The sequence below is a fragment of the Suricata suricatta genome, chromosome 17 (assembly GCF_006229205.1).
Source record: "Suricata suricatta isolate VVHF042 chromosome 17, meerkat_22Aug2017_6uvM2_HiC, whole genome shotgun sequence".
Classification (NCBI taxonomy): domain Eukaryota; kingdom Metazoa; phylum Chordata; class Mammalia; order Carnivora; family Herpestidae; genus Suricata; species Suricata suricatta.
Window position 1 is genome coordinate 42,750,303 of NC_043716.1, and position 24,394 is coordinate 42,774,696.

The window sequence follows — 24,394 nt, forward strand, 5'->3', positions numbered from 1 at the left end:
TTCAGATGACTAGCTACTTTGGCCCTGTGAGTCCTTGTTCTCTTGGGGCATCATTACTATGTTTGAAAATATGCTTTAACGATTGCCACTTCAGATAGCTGTGAAATTAGGTGATTAACTAGTTGTTACTTAACCTTCTAATTTCTGTATAAGTCTAATTACATGAAACAGAAGTTGGTGTTTTGATTTTTTTACTTTGTTTTTCTGTTTGGAGTGTCATTGTAACTACTGTATTGTAAATGATGGAAAATAATTGCATATGTTAAAAAAATATGAAACTTTATAAAGTAGAAAAATAAAATAAAATAAAATTTCAAAAAAAGTAAAAATAAAAAATAATAAATAATAAATAAATAAAATAAAAAATAATAGGATTTAAAATGTGAAAAAAAAAAAGAAAATATGCTTTAGGTAAGGGTGTAAAGTCAGGCTCCTGTACACACCAGCCTGCTGGGCTTAAGGGGATGGGAGAGGATGACCCCTAGGGCAGAGAGACCGAAACACTGCTGATCATTTTCCTGAACTGTAACTGTTTCAAGAAGAAGTAGAATTGGAAGAAGCAATCTGTATAGATTGTAATCCAACAGCTCTCAGCATCAAGAAGAGAAATGGAGGATGAAATGCGTCGGGCAACTTGTCAGCCCTCGCCTGTTTACATCCGTTCCTCACTCCCAAAGGGTTTACATGCTGCCCTGATGTCACCTTCCACTTGCACCGGTCATCTAGGCTTTTGCTGCTACGTCCTATAGTAAAAGGGGTGGAAAATGGTAATCTCAGAGTCATGTACAGAGAGGCAAGGGCCAAAATTGTTTTTTAGTATTTCCCCAATTGGCCCTTTAACTGCACTGCAGGTAAGCCCTCCACTCTGGGCTGTACGCACATGCACCCACACTGACACAGCTCTCCATTTCCCACTGGTGTTGCTGTGACTTTTCACTTAGAATCCAAGTTTCCGGAGCCTGGGTGGCTCAGTCGGTTAAGCACCCGGCTTCCAGCTTTGACTCAGGTCATGATCTCAGGGTCTGTGGGTTTGGGCCCTGTGTCAGGCTCTGTGCTGACAGCTAGCTCAGAGCCTGGAGCCTGCTTCAGATTCTGTGTCCCCTTCTCTCTCTGACCCTCCCCTGCTCGCACTGTCTCTGTCTCTCAAAAATAAAAACATAAAAAATTTTTTGAAAAAAAGAATGCAAGTTTCTACTCAGACTTCAGTTTCTTCAGGGTTGATTTATTGGGAAGGAACCAGATATTCATGCTAACTCACCATCTATGTGGGAATAGAAATCCATGTTTGAGTTTTTGTAAAATACAAAGCCTGTGATGGTAGCAGATGACCACTCACCAAGGGATTGCCTTGCAGAAGAATTATTTTCATGGGCCTGTCAAGGAAAATAACTAAAACAGTATCTACTTGATGTCACATGGAAAACATGTAGACATGCTCATGGTTGTCAGGCTTTTTAGCTCAGAAATCATCCATCTCTTCACTCGTGAGTCCCACTATTACCAATTCTTATCCCTATGAGCATTAATATGTGTGATCTTAAGCAAAAGAGGAGAAAATGATAAGTAGATGAAAAGAGAGACATGAAAAAGTGTGGAAAGGCACCACTAATAATTGTCTCAATTGTCAAATTGGAAAGTGGGTACAGGGCACCTGGGCGGCTCATTCAGTTGAGTGTCAGACTTAGGCTCAGGTCATGACCTCACAGCTGGTGAGTTTGAGCCCCACATTGGGCTCTGTGCTGAGTTCAGAGCCTGGAGCCTGCTTCAAATTCTGTGACTCCATCTCTCTCTGCCCCTCATGCGTTTTCTCTCTCTCTCTCTCTTTCTGTCCAACTCTCTCTCTCAAAAATAAACATTTTTTTTTAAGTAGGCAGATTTACTCTCTTGAGAGCTTTCTGCCACTGGTCTAACTCTTAAGGTGAGATATAAACATGAAAGAAATTTGAGTAAAACTATATATAAGATTGTTCTTTCTGAAATTGCCAGGTTTTAAATTATTATAACAGGTTCCCTTACCAATTACTGCATTGTGCCCTATCTTACAGCTGCTGGAAAGTTGTATAAGCATAAGTTGCTGGATGGCCTGCGACACCTCAAAGGTGAGTAAGCAATCAGGTAAAATCGAGACTGCTTATGTTTTGTATTTATATTTTAGTAACCACATTTAGGGGTGCCTGGGTGGCTCAGTTGGTTAAGCGTCTGACTTCAGCTCAGGGAATGACCTCATGGTTCGTGGGTTCCAGCCCCACATTGGGCTCTGTGCTGACAGCTCAGAGTCTGGAGCCTGCTTTGGATTCTGTCTCCCTCTCTCTCTGCCTCTCCCCTGCTCATTCTCTGTTGCTCTCTGTAAAACAAAAAAGAAAAAAAAACCCATGCATTTATTTATGGCAATGACAACTTTGTCAGTCTAACCTGTTTGTTTATTATTTTTGTCTCATCATTTACAACTTTTCACATAACTACCTTTGAAGGAATTATGTTTGTCTCTGTCATTCCAAGTCCTATTCCCAGAAGAGAATTAGAAAGACAGTGTCTTCACCAGACTTGCCTATCCTTCACTTTTCTCCTAATAACTGTCTCATGAGGGCTATAGTCAAGTCCTCTGAACAAAATAGAAAGCAGGTTCTGTCCTTGATTCCCATGCTAGCTCTTTTCATTGAGACAAATTTATTGTTCTTTTGATTATTGTCCTTCTAATTAATGCATGGACATGCCTAGCATCTTTCACTTTATCATTATTGTTTGCTCTTCTCACTCTCATCCTTTTTACCCTAAGGAGTGGAGCTTAAGGTTAATGACGTAGGACACTTCATGGAAAATATGGGCTTTGACCTGGGAGAAGCAGAGTACCTGGACCTGCTCAGCAACCTGCCCACTGATGGTGAGCTGCCCCTATGGTGAAACTTTGCATTTGTGTGTGTGAGTTTCTGAGAGTGCATTTAGAGTGTGCAGAAACATTAAAAAACAAAAAGAAAAGGACTCAATCCTCAAGAATTCACCAATGCCTGCAGTGGACTTTATTGAGTGCCTAATCTGCATAAGCTATGAGGAATATAAACACGAAGATGGTGGTTCTGTGTCCTCTAGGAGTGCGCTGTCTAGTAAGCAGGCCCATGTGCTGACGGGTCATTAGAAAGCTCTGCAGTTGTGCTTAATACTAAGATTGCAGTCAGTAAGATCCTGAAGGAAGGGAAAAGGTAAGTTTGCCAGGTAGGTATTAGAGAAAGATTTGTCAGAAGATGTACAGAAATTCTTCAGGAAAAAATAATGGGCATTCCATGGGGATAAAGGAGGGCAGTCGTGACGAGCACTGGGTGATGTATAGACTTCTTGAATCACTGTCCGGGACACCTGAAACTAATATAACTGTACATTAACTATATTGGAATTAAAATTTTTTAAAGAGGGGAGCCTGGGTGGCTCAGTCATTTGAGTGTCTAACTCTTGATCTTGTCTCAGATCATGATCTCAGGGTGGTGGGATCAAGCCCTGCGTCAGATTCTGTGCTGAGAGTGGAGCCTGCTTAAGATTCTCTCTCTCTCTCTCTCTCTCTCTCATTCTCTCTGTCCCCGTTCCTTGCTTGTGTGCTCTCTCTCTCTCTAAAAAAAATAAAGAAAGAAAGAATAAAAGATAAAAATACAAAGACAAAGAAAAAGAAAAGGAAGCTGGGAAATATCCATCAACTGACGAAGGAATCAAGAAGATGTGGTTTATGTATACAATGGAGTACTACATGGCAATCAGAAAGAATGAAATCTGGCCATTTGTAGCAACATGGATGGACCTCAAGGGAGTCATGCTAAGTGAAATAAGTCAGGCAGAGAAGGAGAGATACCATACGTTTTCACTCATAGGTCTAACAGGAGAAACTTAACAAAGGACCATGGGGAGGGGAATGGGGGAAAAAGAGGGAGAGAAAGGGAGACAAATCATGAGAGACTCTTGAATACTGAAAACAAACTGGGGGCTGAAGGGGGAAGGGGAAAGGGGAAGAGGATGATGGACATGGAGGAGGGCACTTGTAGGGAAGAGCACTGGGTGTTATATGGAAACCAACTTGACAATAAACTATAAATAAAATAATAATAATAAAAAATAACAGGGGCACTTGGGTGGCTCAGTCAGTTAAGCATCGGCTTCGGCTCAGGTCGTGTTCTCATGGTTCATGGGTTCAAGTCCCGTGTCAGGCTCTGTGTGGACAGCTAGCTCAGAGCCTGGAGCCTGCTTCAGATTCTGTATCTCCCTCTCCCTCTGACCCTCCACTGCTTGTGCCGTCTCTCTGTTTCTCAAAAATAAATAAAAAACATTAAAAAATTTATTTTAAAAATAACAAAAGAAAGAAGGAAAAGAAATGGAAAGGAAGTCAAAGGATAGGAAGTAAAAAAGGAAAGAAAGGAAAGTAGAAAGAAAGGAAGGAAGGAAGAAGAAAAATAAAAGAAAGAAGCAACGTGATCGGTGACCAAGTATATAAATAAATTGTGGTATTTACCATTGATGCATAATGAAATACTAATAATGTGTACATTAGTGAAAATAAACTATGACACTATACTATATGGATGATTCTTGGAAATATAATATTGAGTGAAAAAAACTAGTCTAGATTGCTATAGCATGATAATTTTTATAGAGCTATAAAACAAAATTAAGGAATATTTTGTTTGTTTTATCCTAATAAACTATATAAAAGGGAAAAAAAAGAAAGGGAAGCTGGGACAAGTGACAGCAAGCGCGCAGCCACCCACAGGCAACCCCAGCAGGCTGTGTGTACAGTGCGTACAGAGCCTGAACTTGCAAGTGCTACTACGTGGGAAAACTCAAGGATAACCTGAGGAGAGAGAAGGGCACTCCCGATGAGGAAAGCAAGGCATACAAAAGCATAAAATCATGCAAATTCATGAATGCTAGAAATACTTTCCAATTTCCAACATCTCTTCTTTGATCCATGGGTTATTTCAAAATGTGTTTTTGAATTTTCAAATATTTGTGAATTTCCCAAATTTCCTACTGCTGTTGATTTTTAATTAATTCCACTATAGTCAACAAATTCCACTTGTTTATGATTTCAGTCCTTTTAAACTGAATAAGACTTATGTTATGGCCTGGTATATCCTAGAGAATGTTTCATAATTGATAATATTGTTCAAGTCTCCTTTACGCTACTGACTTTCCTATTTAGTTGTTCAACCCTTTATTGAGAGTGGAATATTGACAAGTCCCAACTATTGTTCTTGAATTGTACTTTTCTCTCCTTGATTTAAGACTTTATCCTACAGGCAATGATATATCTGGAGTATTTCTCTTTTGGAAGTCAATACTGATGACAATGTAGGAAGCATTATTGGAAGCAAATATTCAAATTTAAAAGCTATTGCTCTGATGCAACAAGAGATGATAGGGCCTGCGTAAGGGAAGTGAACTTAATGACAGATAAGAGAATAATTTGGGAAATATTTTAGAATTTAAAGGAATAAGGCTTGGTGACTGATTACATGTGAATCATGAAAATTAAGAATTTTAAGAAAACAGACCTTTTGGTGACTAGATCATCAGTCATATCATAAGCAAATTGGAGAATTCAGGAAGATGTTTAGGTTGCAGTGTCAAGAGAGTAGTTCTAGTTTTAGACATGTTGACTTTAAAATACCTACACAGCATTCAAATAGATACATATATGAATATGGCTAGAAATGAAGACTCCAATAATTCATCTTTACTTAGGAAGTTACCAATCCACAGATTCAGCAAAGCTTAGCAACATGCCACAGCACTGATTAGATTATTAGTAGAGCAGAAGAAGAAGAAGAAGAAGAAGAAGCAGAAGCAGAAACAGAAGAAGCAGAAGAAGAAAGGAAGAAAGAAGAAGAAGAATGGAGGAAATATTTGATAAGAAAAGTTTAAATGTAAGCAAATACAATAAGGAGGAAATAATATTAAAAGACAGGGAGGAAAACATTTACCTAGAGTAGATTCTGAACTACCAGAAACAAGTTCAAGATGGAGAATAATTTTCAAAGTAATTTTCCTTTATGTCATTCACACCTAACATGTGTTAGCATGAACTCATAATAGCAAGACCCACAAGACCTACTTGGAAAGTTTCCAGGATAACAGTTCTCTTGGGAAAAGCAGCAAAAACCTGAGATTAATCCCACTGGTTGCGCTGATCAGATGGCACTGTGGAAAGAATTTAGAAGTTGGAATAAGACACAGTTTTGAATCTCAGCACTGAAAATTCCTAACTGTGTAGAATTGGTCACATAAACTCCTCTAAGTCTTAGTTCCCTTTTGTTAAAAACAAAATAATGGCTACCCTTCCTAAACATTGTAAGCTCCTAGCATAGGACTTTTATTAGTAGTAATAATAACAACCAGCATATATTCATCTCAACACAGTGCCACTTAATTATGCCTTTGCTATAGCCAGAGAAAGTAAATTTTCCATAGGGTAGTTTTTTATTTACTGGAAATACACAATTTCCCAGTATTTTTGATCTGCCTATGAAAGGATGTAGATATTTTTTGCTATCACATTTTCCAGGTATCTTGAAAGTTTACTGGAATGTCACAACAGTGACTTTGGTTGTGGAAGTATCAGCCGTCTCCCTGAGTACCCCCTTTCAGGGCAGTGAGCCCACAGGAAATAGCCTTAGAGACCCGTCTCAGACCATCCTAAGTCTTCTGTGGTACTAATCGAAATACATGAGAATGGATGAAACATTTTCCTGTAAGGCACTGACCACCTATCAGGTGGTTCCTTCTAAATACCCCCATTTAAGAGGAAAATACAAAATAAAGTTTTTTAAAAATACAAATTTTTTAAATTTTATTAAAATTCAATTAGGTTGATCAGAGCTCTTTATGTTTTTTAATTTCTTTAACACTTTATTTATTTTTGAGAGAAAGAGAGAGAGTACAAGCAGGGTAGGGACAGAGAAAGAGGGAGACACAGAATCTGAAGCAGGCTCCAGGCCCTGAGCTGTCAGCACAGAGCCCAACGTGGGGCTTGAACCCATGAACCATGAGATCATGACCTGAGCCAAAGTCAGACGCTTAATTGACTGAGCCACCCAGGCACCAAGAAAGACAGAGACAGCATGAGCAGGAGAGGGGCAGAGAGAGAGGGAGACACAGAATCTGAAGCAGACTCCAGGCCCTGAGCTGTCAGCACAGAGCCCAACATGGGGCTCTAACCCGTGAACTGTGAGATCATGACCTGATCATGACCTGAAGTCAGTTGTTCAACCGACTGAGCCACCAAGGTGCCCCAATCAAAGCTTCTTAAATACATGTTGAGTGTGGATGGTAGAAGAACATAGCTAAATGTCATCTGTCATTTCAGTACAGAAATATGCATTATTAATGTATCAAGTCAAATCTTTCCTATTGGAGCACTCACCCCTTTTATGATGCTTTTCAGCCTCATAATCAGTGAAATGGAGTTCTTCCTGTTCTGAAAGTAGAGAGGGCTATGTTTTACATTTCAGCCCAGAGCACTCTACTATTGCACAGTTTATCTTAATAGAAAATTCTGATGTCTTTGTATGAAATTAAGTAACTTTTTTATAATCAGAGCTTTGTCTTTCCACATTTTCCATTTCATAATAAGATAAAATTCTAGAGCAAATCTTTAAAATTTGCTGATTTTGTGTTGTACTTCAGTGTGTGACTTTTATGTCTTTCTTCTATTTCTACTATGGTTTTATGCATTACATAAAATTCTGTCTTTTCTTACAGATGAGGGGAATATTGAAGTGAATGTGCTAATGGATGAAGGAAGTGTTTTTACAGGTGGGTTAGATCTTTATTACCTCATTAGTAAACATCTATACATCCCAAGTGCGGATATATAAAAACCAACCTTCCAGGAGCTCATGTAGCTTGGGCAAGAAAAAAACATACAAATAAATGCAATAAAATATTATCAGTGCAATGTTAAAAACCTATACAAAGTAAAGAAGGGATAGAATGGTTACTTGCACCTGAGGAAGAGAAATTGGGGAATGTTTTAATAGAATGGTGAGCCCTAGAGCTGATCCTTAAACTATAAGTCAGTTTTGCCAGACACATCAGGATGGGCATTGCTGATAGAGACAAAAATAATAATAAAAGGCCAAAATGAGAAACTATATGATGCTTTAAGGAACTAGAAAAAAATATTGAGTAGCTAGAACATAAATGCTGTCAGGAGCTTGGCAAAGAATAAACTTAAAGAGTAAGGAGCAGGATGTGGTGGGCTGAGTAATGACTCCCAAAAATATCCAGGTCCTAATCCCCAGAACTTGTGAATGTTGCCTTTTGTAGCCAAAGGGACCATGGAGATGTGATTAAGGATCTTGAAATGGAGAGGTTTTCCTTGATTATCCAGTTGGGCTCTAAATATAATCATAGGGGTCCTTAGAAGAGGGAAGCAAGGTAAGAGTTGGCAACAGAAAAAGTAGAAGGCAATGTGACAGCAGAAGCAGGTGCTGCACTGCTGGCTTTGAAGATGGAGGAAGGGCAGTAAGTTCGGGAGTGTAAGCGGCCTCTAGAAGTGGGAAAGGCAAGGGAACGGATTCTTCCCAAGAGGCTTCTGAAGGAACCAGTCCAGCCAACACCTTAACTTTAACTCAGTAAAACACTAATTTGGGCTTCGGACCTCTAGAACTATAAGAGAAAAAAATCTGTATTGTTTTAGGCCACCATGTTTTCAGTAACTTGTTACAGCAATAGGAAACTAATACAGGAGACAAATCACAGAGGATCTTGTATACTTAGTAAAGGAGTATGACTTTCATTCTGCACAGAGTCGGGAGCCATTCCAGGATTTTAAGCAGGGGACTATGTAATTAGATTTGTAAATTAGAAAGATTACTCTGGTAGCAGTATAAAGGATGGATGGAGGTGTGTGTACAAGAATAGAGTCAAGGAAACTAGCTAGCAAGCGTATCGTAAATGTACAGGTGAAAGACAATAAAGAGCAGAAGTAAATCATTCTTTGTGAGACTTGAGAGGAAGGAGCATATAGAAATGTTACGTGAGGTACCTGGTGGCTCAGTCAGTTAAGCATCTAACTTCAGCTCAGGTCATGATCTCATGATTTGTGAGTTCGAGCCCCATGTTGGGCTCTATGCTGACAACTTACAGCCTAGAGCCTGCTTTGGATTCTGCGTTTCCCTCTCTCTCTCTGCCCCTCCTCTGCTTGTGCTCTGTCCTCTCTCTGTCTCTCTCTGTCTCTCTCTCTCTCTCTCTTTCTCTCTCTCTCTCTCTCTCTCTCTCTCTCTCTCTCTCACACACACACACACACACACACACACACACAAATAAACATTAAAAAAATTTTTACCAAAAAAAAACCCACATGATCAAGTTAACAGACTAGGAAATTGCTCTGTTGTGTCTGAAGAATCATTCCGTTAGCTGCTTATGGGGGGGATTTGAGAAGCTCCGTGGTGCAGGGTTTCCCAGAACTGAGGTCTGAGGCAGCTGGCGGAGGGCAGCCCTGGACACATTCCCTCCCAGGCACTTGTGCAGAGACCGGCTCACTGCCCAGGTGTTACCCCCTCAATGGTAGCACTGCCGTGTGCCGCCAGAGGTCTAAAAGCAAGACTTTTCTTTTTCTGGAATTGGAAATGATTAGGAGATGCAAATTGCCCACTAAAATAGCATCTTTCCTCCCCAGCTTTATTGACATGTTATTGATATATAACATCATGTAAGTTTAAGGTATGCAATGTGATGATTTGATACACATATGTATTTCAGAATGTTTACCACAATTCGGTTAGCTGACGCATTCGTCACCTCACATAAATACCATTTTGTTGTTTTTGTTGCTAAACTGCGTATTCAAGCTAGAGGCAAGAGCCATCTTGAAGGAAAGTTTCACCCAGCCATCCTACAAGATCGGGAGATGGCTAAGTGGTGATTTTCACCCTCCTAACCAAGAACTAAAACCAAGTCTATCACCAAACAAACTTGTTAGCTTTGTGTCTTACCCATGCTGTGAGTCTGGTGTTCTGTCTGGAAGAATAAAAATATCTATGTGCTAGTTTTCCAAAACAGGCGAGCTTGGAAGACTGCATCTAATTTCCTCGCCACCCAAAAAATATACTGGGTGGCGGTGGCTGCCAAGAAGAGAGGGAAGTAAGCCCATCGAGTCCCTGAGGCATGTCGGAGAACTAGTCTGGGTTAAGAAAGAAGCCCCTGGCGAAAAGCCCTGTATGATTCCATGATACGTAATTAAGACTCTGCAACACCAAGATTTTAGCATTGACACAAAATCATATCTCAACAGCGTTGTTTTCCTTATTGATGCATTCTCTCACTCTACCTGTATACCCGTGAATGTTTGCACCTACAGACTGCCAGCCTAAATTTGATCACCACTGTTTTAGCCAAAAAGCTCTAAAATGATGTCTTGGCTGGCATTCTTGTCAGATTCATTGTTTAATCAACAAATGCCAGGGGCACCTGTGCTGCTTAATCGGTTAAGCCTCTGACTTTGGCTTAGGTCATGATCTTGCGGTTCATGGGTTCAAGCCCTGTGTCAGGCTCTGTCCTGACAGCTCGGAGCCTGGAGCCTGCTTTGGATTCTGTGTCTCTCTCTCTCTCTCCCTCTCTCTCTCTCTCTCTCTCTCTCTCTCTCTCTCTGCCTCTCCCCTGCTCATGCTCTGTCTCTCTCTGTCTCTCAAAAATAAATAAACATTGAAAAAAAATGTTTCATGCCATATGGGCATTTTTTTTTAATAACATGAGATCACCAGTCTTCAAATTTTCAACCATTCCTACCTTTTAATTTTTAAAGGTGAGAAGGCCGATACTAGTAACTTGGAAACTTTACTGGAAAATATGGGGATAACACTCACAGAAGATGAAAGTCTGGAACTACGGCACAAGCTTCCGGTCGATGGTGAGCACTAAAAATATCACAGTGGGGAAAATTCTCAGTGGCTTTCAGGGAATGTTGAGTATCTGGACTTTTGTAACTGATACTCCCAAGTTAAGGAATGTGTTATCCTCCTACCCATTACCAAGATGATTTCACCAAATCGAGAGGTGTTTCCATTCCTAAGTTTTATTCTTGGAAGTGAAACAATATAAATTTCCAGGGGTGCCTGGGTGGCTTAGTCAGTTAGGTATCCAACTCTTGATTTGGGCTCAGGTCATGATCTCGTGGTTTCTGGGTTCGAGCCCCACATCGGGTGCTGTGCTGACAGCTCAGGGCCTGAAGCCTGCTTCAGATTGTGTCTCCTTCTCTCTCTGCCCCTCCCCTGCATGCTCTCTGTCTCTTCTTTCAAAAATAAATGAACATTAAAAATTTTTTTAATCATTTAAATTTCTAGTATAAAAGATTAAACATTTCTGAACTTATGCATGTTTCATTGTATATTTAAATATCAACACTTCTGCCTGAAACTTGATTTTTCCCTTTCTTACAGCCAAAGGAAGGGTTTATATGAACAGACTGATGAAAGGGTTACAGTCTCTCAAAGGTGAGTAAGAAACATATTGAAAAGGCAGGTAAAACTGGTCATCAAGCTTTGCTCTTACTTTCAAAAACTTCCTATTTTACAATTTTCAGATTATTTACCCAGCTGTTCCAGTGGGTTGTTAAGTCAGTGTTTATTCTTTGTATGTTTTAGGCACATAACAGTAACCCAAAGGCAGTGGTTCCCAAATAAAGTTGTATATCAAAATTACCAGGGGGAGGGTGGGAAATGTAGCCTTCAGGTCACTATGCCCCTTTCCAATCATATTGATCTTGAATTTCCAGAGATAGTATCTAGAAGCATATATTCTTAAAAAGTGTCCCAGAGAACTATGATAGAGAAAATCCATGGATTGGCTGTCTGTCTGGCTCAATGGATGGCTAGCTGAATGGATAGATGGGCGGATGGGTGGGTGGATGGATAGATGGATTTGTAGTTGTCCATTAACTTAGCAAGTTTCAAATTCTTCTGTGCAAACACATGTATAAAGGCTGATTTTAGACTGTGCCATGACTCACCAAATACTCTTAATTCCTCACTTTCTTCTCCTTAATGTTTTTCTAAAAGTAATAACAAAATTCCACAGATCAGGGTTTAGGAATTCCTGACTTAGATGCCAACAAACCACATTTAGGTGGATGGTTTAACTGTTCTTTGCTCTTTATTGTCTGTGCAGTATCAATGCCGAGGCGTGATCTATAGTAACCCACTCTTTACATCATTACAAATATTTTTCGTATCCCATCTCTTTCTTTCCTAAGGGGTGAAGGTATCCCCAAATAAGGTAGACACTTTCCTGAAAAACATGGGAATTGATCTCAAGAAGAAAGAAATCCAGGAACTAAAGGACCTCCTACCAACTGATGGTGAGAATTTTGAATGTCAATATACTCCTGAGCCAAACATTGGACTTGAAGCTAGTATCAGGCCTGGAATCCCTGAAGATAGGATGTATCTGAAAAGAAAAAGAAAAGAGTGAGGCCTTTAGCATAGCTACAAAACTGAGCCCAATGGCTTTAACTTGGGAAGCATCACCACGAATGCTGCCCAGTATAGATGGCAAGTGTCACTCTTCACAGGGAATGCCAAGGTTTAATGGAGAATACTCAAGACTTTAGTCTTTGAGTCCCTACCACTAACCCAGTATTAAATAGCAACAAGTGACATTACATGGTCCTGATGCGTGTAAGGCACTGTTTTCAGCACTTTACATACATCATCTTATTTAATCTTGCTCACAACCTTATAAGACAGGTTCCGGTTTTACTCTCAGTATACATATAAGGAAACTAATGCACAGAAAACTCAAGTAGCTTGTGTGAAGTCATAGAGCTAGTAAGTGGTGGACTGGCAATCTGGGTCCAGAAATTGTCTATTAACAACCACTCTGCTATACTGCCATGAACTACTAGAACTAAGAAATGTAAGAATATACATAGTAACATTCAACAGAATTAACTAAACTTGGCGTATATTAGACTGTTCTCATGATGGTAGAACTGAGAAAAATTCATGAGGAAATTTTGACACCTGTCCCCTTGAGGAAGTAGTGAAGATATAAGATTGATCCAGCTCCATGAATATGGGCTTTTCTAAATCAGTAGTACCTTTCACTTTATTTCATAAACTTTTAACTGAATGCCTATTATGTGTCAGACACTGTTCTAGACCTTCAGAAACTTTGCCTTAATAAGAGGTAATCAGTTTTTCCAAAAATGGCTTTTTCTTTGGATTAAATATTAATCCTTTTCATAGCTCTCTGAACCTACCAGTTCAATAAATACAGATATTGTCTTTGCCTTGTTTTTCTACTATCCTGAAACATGAGAAAAGATACCAGCACAGTGATTTAAAGTGAGCCTAATTCTAATCTAATTCTTGTGGACTATCTTGTACATATATGGAACCATCTGAAATAGGATGGAAGACTGTTTCAGGGGCCCGATGGGCCTCAGTGAAGCTAATTAAGAGACACAAAGCAAAAGACCTGATGGGATCTGTCCTTTACAGGAATAGACTTTTCTCCAATAAAGGTTCTTCTTTATCCTGTTTAAAAGTCATAATTTAATAGTATTCTTCATCATCATCATCATCATCATCATCATCATCATCAATGCTATAAAACTATAAAAGGGTACCAATAAAAGATCATAATTGAAAAGACATAAAAAAGAACAAGCAAGGATAAATTCCATATCTAAGAACCTAAAATATATACCGGTTTTAAAGCTACTTCATTCTCTACAATATGTTAGCATTCTACTGGAACTCAATTATTTAGTAAACATTTATGGGGCATCAATCTTTTGGAAACTCTAAAATTAATGCTGAGGTAATAATAAGAATACAAAGTGATTGTTGATACCTCACTGTCAGAGGAATTTGCAATCTTAGGATTATCATCACACATAAAACAAGAGTGTGAACATGTTTGAGGAGTGATGGATTGGGAACCCTTGACGAAGTCGTAAGTGGAGATTGAGTATGTCCACAGGCAGCTTTAAGGTTCCAAACTGAATCTTTCCAATTAGAGTAATAGTATCTTTTAACTACTATCTTAACATCCCAACCCAGTATTTCTCAAACTTGCGATATTACGAACTACTAACAATGTATCTGTTGACCTCTAGTAGCTTCAGAATTTGAGAAATAAACTAAAAAAACTAAGTGCATGGTCCATGAAAAAGGCTTTCAGTTGAGAATGAATACTGCACAAGAGTTTTGTCATCATACCTGGGAATTTAATTGAACATATCAACCTGATGACTATCATGTTGGCAACCTGAGGGCAGCCAGACATGCGTACCGGCACTCTGTCTTTTAAGGGGATCGCTTGAGGCTAAGGTGATAATAAGCCCAAAGGGAAAGTCAGCACTGACAAAATGGAAATGTCATTTTTAAACAAAATTTTTAAACTCTCCAAAAATGTCAGACCCATGCCTGAAAAAGAGTAACCTAGTAAATAGTAGATTGTCTTGAAGGAAAGGAGAGTGCTTTAAACCTTGCTCATGCATTGTGCTGTATGGAATTTGATAATGTAAAATGCAGGAGCTATATTTATTTAAGTTGATGACATGAAGAAATAATAAACTCCTGGAGAAAATGCCTTAAAATGGTTGAATTTGGGGATTCTATTTCACAATTAAAAATTTTTATATCGTTTTTCTAAAAATCTTTTCGATGCTTTTTTTGTCTTAAAGGTAATGGGAAGATTGATGTAAATGTGTTGATGGGTGAAGTTAAAAAAATTACAGGTGAGTGAGATGTTACAACAAGGATTATATTATGTGATCTTAAAGTGTTATATGAATCTTTTTTAATTTAAATCTTAGTTAATATGCAGTGTGATATTGATTTCAGGAGTAGAATTCAGTGATTCATCACTTATGCACAACACCCAGTGCTCATCAGAACAAGTCCCCTCCTTAATACCTATAACCCATCCTACTCCTCTCCCACCCACCTCCCTACATCAACCCTCAGTTTGTTCTTTTTCATTAAGAGTCTCTTGTGGTTTGTTTCCCTCTCTTCTCTTCCCTCACTCCCTCCCATGTGCTCATCTGTTTTGTTTCTTAAATTCCACATATGAAATTATATAGTATTTGCCGTTCTCTGATTGACTTATTTTGCTTACCATTATATATTCTAGCTCTATCCATGTCACTGCAAAGGCAAGATTTCATTCTTTTTGATGGCCAAGTAATATTCCATCACACACACACACACACACACACACACACACACACACACACACATCTTCTTTATCCATTCATCAGTTGATGGACATTTGGGCTCTCTCCATAATTTGGCTACTGTTGATAATGGTGCTATCCACATCAGGGTGCATATACCCCTTCCAATCTGTATTTTTGTCTCCTTTGGGTAAATATTAAATAGTTCAAATGATAGGCCCAACTCATGGCCAGATGACAGTAACAAGACTTGTGAATACGTTAAAAGAAGGAAAACGTTTGCCTTGTCCACCTAACTGCCCAGATGAGGTTTATCAACTTATGAGAAAATGCTGGGAATTCCAACCAACTAATCGGACAACTTTTCAGAACTTAATTAAAGGATTTGAAGCACTTTTAGAAGCACTTTTAAAATAAGAGGCATGAATAACCTTGTAGCAAGTCCTCCTTTCCTGACAAATACCCAAGCCATTTTAAAAAGAAATTTTAATTGAAAAAATTTGTATTTGGGCATGTACCATGTATAAGGCACACTGTGGTACTCATTATGTGTAAGTACTTCCCTCTTTAAATTTGGCACCCGTAACAAATGAGGGCAACCAGAATAATAGAAAGCACTTAAGCACTCCTCCTTTTGGAAAGAACAGGTACCACCATTTTGTTTGGCTAGTTTACCATCACAGTTGCGTACAAGCAAACGAGGAGCTGACCCAAGCACTTGTTCCCAGCAGGTAAATTGAAGACAAAGATTTATGGACTTAGTATTGTAACCTGCCCTCGAATTTCCATATCTATACAGTGATAGACCAAGCATTCTTGAAAATATTAGATACCAGTTAGATTATTGTTTCTATACAAAGACAAGTGTATTCCTGTCATCAGTAGGACTTAAACTTTGAGTTGTTTCTTCAGTGGCTTAGCTCCTGTCCCCTTGGGTGACCGGCAGTACTGATTTTTGAGAAAACAGGTCGTACCCAGGGGGACAGCTGTGGAATAGATACTTTGCTGCATGTTCATTCTTGAGAACCAGGCCTGTGCTTTCCTCAACAGTATATGTTTAATCAGGATTGACTCCAAGACCCTGGATACTGTCCTACATGCTTGTATGAAATGTCCATGGAGATCCTTTTAGAACTCTACCACTTTGGGCCAAGCTGTTCCAGCATTGGTTTCGGATGCCGTACACAACCAGTCAGTATTGTAGTACTTAACCGTCTACAAGAGTTCAGGGTCTACTAGACTATTTTCAGTTTGCTTAGAGATAGCTGGGTAATCAAAAATGTCTAATCTCTGATTCAGTGTAAACTGTAAGATCTTTTATGACCAAGAATGGAAAACTCTTGTTAATGTCGTCTAGCATTTGTTTGATGTCATTACTTTTCAACCTTTTGAGCCCGAAAGAGAGTTCTGGATTGATGCAATGGCAACAATAAACTTGCCATTTAAATTTGTTCAATAACCCTACATCACCCAAGGTCTCTGTCTATGTCAAACCTGTGGCCACTCTATATGCACTTTGTTTACTCTTTATACAAATAAATGTACTAGAGACTTTAAAAAAAAAACAAACAAAAAAACCTCATAGCCGGTGAGGAACTTCATCTCTATGGATTTCTTCAGCACCGCCTCCCTGGTAGTTCTATTTTTTGCTTTTTGAGGAATCTCCAAACTGTTCTCCAGAGTGGCTGCACCAGTGTGCATTCCCACCAACAGTGCAAGAGTGTCCCCCTGTCTCTGCATCCCCACCAGCACCAGTTGTTTCTTGTGTTAATTTTAGCCAATCTGACAGGTGTGAGGTAGTATCTCATCATGGTTTTGTATTTCCCTGATGATGAGTGATGTTGAGTATATTTTATGTGTCTGTCAGCTATCTGCATGTCTTCTTTGGAAAAGTATCTATTCATCTATTCATGCCCATTTCTTAACTGGATTGTTTAGTTTTGGGGTGTTGAATTTGATAAGTTCTTTATAGGTTTTAGATACTCTTTATAAGATACGTCATTTGCGAATATCTTCTCCCTTTCCATAGGCTGATGTTCAGTTTTGTTGATTGTTTCTTTTGCTATACAGAAGCTTTTTATCTTGATGAAGTCCCAGTAGTTCTGGTTTGCTTCTGTTTCCCTATATGGAACTATATTTTTAACACAATGTTTCCTCCCTTCATTTACTCATTTAACAACTATTTACTTAGCATTTACTAAGTGCGAGGCATTGTTCTAGACACTTAGGATATAACTGCAAACAGAACAATGATTATTGTTCCCCTGGAGCTTACACGCTAGCAGGGGAGACAATCAGTAAACAATACACATAATAAATAAGTCACTATGTAGTGTATTAAAAAGTGATCACTGCTATAGAAAAATGAAAAGCAGACTAAAGGAAATTGGAAGGGGAAGGTGTGTTTGGGAAAGGAACACTTCGGGCTTTAAACAGATAATTGGGCCTCCTTGAGAAGGTGACATTGGAGCAAATACTTGAAGGAGGTAAGGGTTTTGTCCACATGGGGACTTTTAGAAGAATTGTAGGCAAGAGGGGACAGGGACTAAGACCTAAAGGCAGGAGCATACCTGGACTTTTCAAGGAACAACAAGAAGGCCAATGTCTCTGAAGCTGAATAAGGAAGAAAAAAAGTCATAGGAGATGAGGAGAAAGAAGTGATGGATGCAAGATTAGTCAGGACCGTGAAAGCCCTTCCAGGACTTGGGCTTTTTTTTTTTTTAAAGAGATTGAAAGCTATTGCAGGTTTTAGAGTGGAAGCATGATATGATCTGACCTATGTTTTCATCAAATCTTCTCGGATCTATGTGGAGAACAGACTCTGGAAGGGAGAGAATAAGGAGCTGAACCCTAAAAGGGCTTTTGAAGTAATCAATGTTAGAAATGGGGATTCATACCAGGGTAGAAAGCAATGAAGATGATTAAAAAGTAGCTGGATTCTGGATAGCTTTAAAAGGAGCTACTGTGTTGATGGATTTTAATTAGACTAATTGTGGTGATAATCTCATAACTTATACCAATATCAAACCATTATGTTGTATACCTAAAACTAAAATAATGTCATATGTCAATTTTATGACAATTAAAAATAATAATAAAAGAAGTCAACAGGGTTTCCTGATGGAAACTAAATAAAGGAAGAAGTCAGGAATGATTCTAAAATGTTTGTCCTGAACAACTGAAAGGATAGACTTGCCATCGGAGTCTGGAGAAAGTCACCAGAAATACAGGTTTGGATGGAAGAAAATTAGGAGTTCAGTTTGGGATATTTCAAGATGTCTAATAGACTCCCAAACAGAGATATCAGGTACAAAGCCACCAGGCTTTACAAATTCAAGAAAGATATCTTGACTAAAAATATAAAATTGAAAGCCATAAGGATATAGATGATATTTAAAGCCATAAGACTGAAATGAATTCACTCAAGGAGTGAGTGAGTATAGATAGAGAAGGAAAGAGAACTAAGGAGTGATCTTGGAGCACTTCAACCTTAAGAAGTGTTAAACCTGGGGCATCTGGGTGGCTCAGTTGGTTAAGTGTCTGACTCTTGGTTTCAGCTCAGGTCATGATCTCATGGTTTGTGAGTTCAAGCCCCACATCAGGCTCCACACTGGCAGTGTGAAGTTCTGCTTTGGATTCTCTCTCTCTCAAAATATAAATAAATTAATTTTTAAGTAGTGTTAAAGCAAAAAAGACCAAGAAGTGACCAGTGAGGTAGGTAGAAAACCAAGAGAATATGGGGTTCTAAAAGCCAAATAAGTAGATTAGGTTGGGTGCCCCCAGACACAAACCCTGAGACAAATAGCACACAGACAGATGGTTTACTTGGGAAGTGAGTACAGGAAACACAGATAGGGGAGTAGAGAAGTGAGATGTGAATAAAGGCAGTAAACATAGTGTGTGTGTATCAGGCCAGTTACGAAGAAAGTAACTGGAACTCAATCCCATTGGGGACTATCTGGGAAATGGTCTAAAACACAGCCTCAGGACGAGTGGTAGAGCTAGGTTTTTACACCAACTTCCATCAGTCATTGGTTGAGGACTGCTCAAGGAGAGGGAGCCAATATTCCTCCACTTGTATTTCCGGCCAGTTGAGCACAGGCAGAGTGAACTCTGGCAACCAAAGAAATCCCTCAGATAAAGAGATGCCAGCCACTGAAACTTGGGCTGGCCTTCACTGAAATGGTAAGGGTTGAAGAGATGTGATCAGGGCATATACAGCAGCTGCTAGAAGTATCAGCCAGGAGGGCAGATCAACAATCAAATAGGTCAGTAGGTCGAGTAAGATAAGACCTGAGAGCTGACCATTGCGTATAGCCACAATAGTGATCTCAAGTCATCAACTACCATTAATGATACAAAAAACAAAAGTTTCAGGTAGTGAGGGTGGAAAGAATCCCAAATGGAGTGAGTTTAAGAGAAAATGGGAAGATAGCTTGAAGAAACAGTGTGAATATCTGAGAAATACCGCTGCCAAGGGAAGCTAAGAAGTGGAACAAGGAGGCAAGTAAATTGGTCAAAGTGACATCAAGGGAAGGCTTTGCTGTTGTTGGTTTTTAATTAGAGACATAAAAGAACTTATGATCAAATGGAAGAAGAGGAAGTGGCAGTTTGAAAAGAAAAGATATGAAGTAATCAGCAAGTAGAGCAGGAAAGTTAATATACCAGCAAAGTGTAGTGTGGTTGCCCAACCAAATTAAGGACTCACCTGAGGTTCACGATCATCCATTTAAACTGAAAACAGCACAGTTCACTCCAGCTCTAGTCAGCTACCTGGCTGCAGGCACAGAGTAAGCACAAACTTGTATTTAAACAAGAATGACCTTTTGCCAAGTGAGTATACTGAAAGCAAGGGCAGAGCAATTTAAAGCCGATTTTTGTAAAACTTAAATACACTTATCACTCTCTTTATTCACCATTGCTTTTTACTTCTACTCCTTTTTAGGTTCTGTTTCATTCTTCCTGAAGTACATCCTTCTTAGTAATTTGAACAAGAGTTGGTCTCTGGAAATATCTTTCGTTTACAAACTAAGCCTTGACTCATACTTTGACTATGTCTAGACTTGTAGATTATCATTCTACCTTAGAACTCTGAAGTCTGCGCCAGTATCTCTGATGAGTGTAATGAAACTGGCTCCACAAGGTTGAAGAATTGAAAACTGGATTCATTTACTGGTACAGGAAGGAACTTCATTGGACAGCCTTTCAGTCTTTCTCTCTCTCTACCCCTCCCCCCACCCACTCATTGGCAGAGTTTAATATGGAACCAGCTAGCAAAACAGAAATGTTGTCTACCAAGTCCCAGCCTCAGCATCACACAGCAAAGCGTAGAAGGGTGGGGTTGGGACTGAGAGATAACAACTGAACAGCTGAAATCGTCTACCCCTCTGGCTACTCAGCTATGGACCCTTCTACGTATATTTGAACTTAACTTCCATATAACAAAACAACTCTGTTTCCAACTAATAAGATGCACTATCCTTCATACAAAGGAAGGTGTTCTCATTCTCTTCCCAGAGTTAGGAGAAGCAAAGTTCTAGGAGTCTGTCTCTGGGCCATGTCATACTACCTCTGGGCCATGTTAATTCTCAACTTTAGTTACAGTCCCATCGGAATATTCTGTAACCTAAAGACTATCTTCTAAAATTAACCTATAGTAAAAGTCATATTTAAATTTAAAAGGGAAAAAAGGAGAAAGAAGAAAATACATATGAATATCAGACAGAAAGATGATAGATTCATATATCCACTGTTTTTGTGACCTCTCTTTTTGCTGTTAAAAATCAAGTGTAAGTTTTCATTATTTATTTATAGTTGATCTCTTTTTCTCTTGTAACTCTTAAGATTATCTCTATCTTTTAAATTCTCACTACCATGTGGCCAAGTGTGGACTTCTTTTTTTTCCTGCTCAGAACTTATGATTCCTAAAACTGAACATTCATGCCCCCCATCAACTTTTGAAAACCCTCAGCCCTTGTGTTTCAAATATTGCCTCTTCTTTTTTTTCTCATTTTTAGAAACTCCTATTACATGTATGATGAACCTTCTCATTTGCCCTTCGTAACTTTCTTTTCATATTTTCCCTATTTTTACATTTTTGTCTTTCCTTAAACTTCCTTTCTAGCTCACGGTCTCTACAACTGTGTCTCATACTATTTGTCCATTGATGTTTTGACTTCAATAACTACATTTTTATTTCTAGATATTGTTTTAGTTCCTTTTCAGATTAGGCTATTTCCCCCTGATTTCTTGTTCTTATGGCTTCTATGTTTTCTCTTGGCTTCAGTAGATTTTTAAATATGTGATTTCAAATCTCTCCCACTATTCTCATATGCCCAGCTTACAGTATAATAATGTAAATATAAATTTACTCAAATTTACTGAAAAATTATATAGAGAACTAGCTTTTATTGTCATTTTTTAAACTAGTCCAATAATTCAGGTAAAAGAAGAGGGAAAGGAAGAGGGCAGGGAGGCCCAGAGGAGGGGATGGAGAAGAGTGTAGAAGAAAAGGGGAAAAAAGAAATAAAAGAATGCAGATGCTATATTAGTGGTTGAATTATTAGCCTTCAAACATATCTAAATTATTGCAAAATTATATAATCACTGTTTCACATATTATATATGATATCATCTTTGAAGATATCACCTTAGGTTAAAAGAAGAATTTCTGACTCACCCCTTTGGTTCTTAATAGCTAAACCAAGCTTGATTATGCATAGTTCTTTCCCACTGAACCTGGGAAGGATGTTTCCTTATGTATATGTATGTCTTTCTAAAGGAGAGAAGATTCCTACTGAGGACCTGAAAAACGTTCTGAAAAACATGGGAATAGAGATCACAAATAAGGAACACAAAAAGCTTCTGAAAACCCTGCCAGTTTCTGGTAAGCACTGAAGTTCTGCTTTACTGATATCTAAAAACTTATTCATTCAACAAAGATTTATTGAAGATCTGTTGTGTGCATAGCACTATCCTAAATTCTGGGCAAACAGGGACCATGTCTGCAGTGACCCGCTCTCCTCAAGTCCTCAAAACTTCACAGAAGGTTTGTTTTAAGGTTTTGTATTAGAAAGTCTACTGGTTTGAAAAATTTATGTCAATTAAAATTATTTTTTTTTAAAACTCGATCCTAGCATTTTTTTTTTATCCTAGCATTTTAAAAAATACTGTTCTTTCATTTAAATTTTGGTCTAGGAAACTGGGACCTCTACATTGAGAGGTCCTGTCACAGGACAAACAAGTTCTTTTGTCCCTTTGGGGGAAATCTAAGGTCTAAGCTGGAAGAAGATGAAAGGGCAGAAGGGCAGGAAAGATGAAGAAAGAAAAGATGAAATCAAATTGCGAGATGAGAAAGAAAAATCTGTGTGTATTTCAGCAAACTAGGGTGCCACTAACAATAGCCTTGTATTCTGTCCAGGGATAGAGTATCAATACATTGAGTTTTCTAAATACTTTTCACTTCACTGAGAATGAATTGTGATAAATTTCTAAATTTCCCTACCTGAAAGTAAACACTTTGATTTCTGTGAATCATCAAAAATTCAATCATGTTTTATCTTACAGCTGATAAAAAAGTGTTTGAGAAAGATTTACTGGAGGGTGTGAAGTCCTTCAAAGGTGAGTGATAAAAAGGATAAGGACAATAACATATCAGATTGTTGTAACTGTTTTCTCTGATAATATAAACCAGGAAATTACACATGTATTCAACAAATATCCAAGTGGCTACTCTTTATTGGGTTATTTGAGAAAAATATATAAAGTAGCATATGGAAAACAATGCAATTACCCATAATCCCAGGAAATAGTCACCTTTTTTATTATAGTTCTCTCTATTCTTTTTTTCTGTGTAGATGTCTGTATAGATAACTAAACTCTTATTGTATGTTTTATGGATCCTATACTTAATCCTAATATTATCATGTAAGAATTCTACCATGTTATTAAAAAAATTTTTTAATAAATGTTTAATTATTCTTGAGTGAGAGAAAGAGACAGAGCGTGAGCGGGGGAGGGGCAGAAAGCGAGAGGGAGACAAAGAATCAGAAGCAGGCTCCAAGCTCTGAGCTGTCAGCACAGAGCCTGATGTGGGGCTCAAGCTCACAAACTGTGAGATCATGACCTGAGCAGAAGTTGGACGCCCAATGAAATGAGCCACCCAAGTGCCCCTAAAAATTTTTTATAAACATTATTTTTAATGACTATACATCAAATTGTGTTTATAATTTACTTAATCATTTTTCTTGTTGAAAATTTATCTACATATTCTCCAGTGATGTGCTCTTACACGTTGTGATCTTTTTCCAACTTTAAGTCTATTTCTTTGGATAGATTCTTCTAGTAAATACAGTAAATCTTAACATGTTTAAGGTTGTGATATATACAAGTGGATAAGACTACTGGGTTACCATTATGCCCTGGCCACAATAGTTTATTGTCACATTTTTTTGATCCTTGCTAATTTGATAAATGCAAATGGAATCTATTCATTGTTTTGATTTTTTAAATTATCAACAAAGCTGAAATTGTTTTTATATCATTATGTCCTTTGGTCTTTTAATTACTTGTTCCTCTCTTTTGCCCATTCTCCTATCAGAATCCAAGCTTTTTCCTCCTAATTTGAATGACCTCTTTATAATTTAAAGATCTTATTAGCACATTTGTCATAGATACAGAAAATACTTTCCCAGTGGGTTATTTGCATTTTTACTTTATCATGTCATATGTTTTATAATAGGTTATTGAAATATATTTTTATTCCATGCAATGCACCCACTTAAAGTATGTAATTCAATGGTTTTTAATATATCAACAGAGCTGCTAAACCATCACCAAAATCAATTTAGAACATTTTGATCACCCCCAAAAATACTCTACCCATTAGTTGTCACTCCCCCTTCCCCACAACCTTCCCAGACCTAAGTAACCAGTAATCTACTCTCTGTCCTTTATGTTGTATTTTTACATACAGACGTTTTTTATTTTCTGTATTTAATTATGTCAGTCATTCCTTCTGTGATTTCTTCTCTTTTTTTGTATTTCAAAAGTATTTACTATCTAGACAGTATATAAAAAATTATATACTCTTTATTCTTGTTTTCCTAAGATTTCTCTTTCTTCATTTACTAAACTCATCTGAAACGTATACACTGACTCTCTGTAAATCCTCATTTTTTATTGATTTGATAAAAACTATTGTTTGAGATACCACCTCACACCGGTCAGAGT

At 38.2% G+C, this 24,394-nt stretch overlaps 2 protein-coding genes across 2 annotated transcripts in view; both read left to right on the forward strand.

Annotated features, from left to right (window-relative positions):
* The window catches only part of LOC115281647, a 30,043-nt gene extending 27,936 nt beyond the window's left edge, over positions 1-2,107 (forward strand). Inside the window, exon 8 of the mRNA XM_029927066.1 lies at positions 2,046-2,107. Within this exon, the coding sequence (XP_029782926.1) occupies positions 2,046-2,107 (62 nt within the window). The remainder of the gene's footprint in view (positions 1-2,045) is intronic.
* Positions 2,108-2,798: 691 nt separating this feature from the next.
* The window catches only part of EFCAB3 (EF-hand calcium binding domain 3), a 95,547-nt gene continuing 73,951 nt past the window's right edge, over positions 2,799-24,394 (forward strand). The window contains exons 1-8 of the mRNA XM_029929196.1: positions 2,799-2,881; positions 7,738-7,791; positions 10,787-10,891; positions 11,421-11,474; positions 12,233-12,337; positions 14,672-14,725; positions 21,945-22,049; positions 22,730-22,783. Of these exons, the coding sequence (XP_029785056.1) occupies positions 2,812-2,881; positions 7,738-7,791; positions 10,787-10,891; positions 11,421-11,474; positions 12,233-12,337; positions 14,672-14,725; positions 21,945-22,049; positions 22,730-22,783 (601 nt within the window). The 5' untranslated portion in view covers positions 2,799-2,811. The remainder of the gene's footprint in view (positions 2,882-7,737; positions 7,792-10,786; positions 10,892-11,420; positions 11,475-12,232; positions 12,338-14,671; positions 14,726-21,944; positions 22,050-22,729; positions 22,784-24,394) is intronic.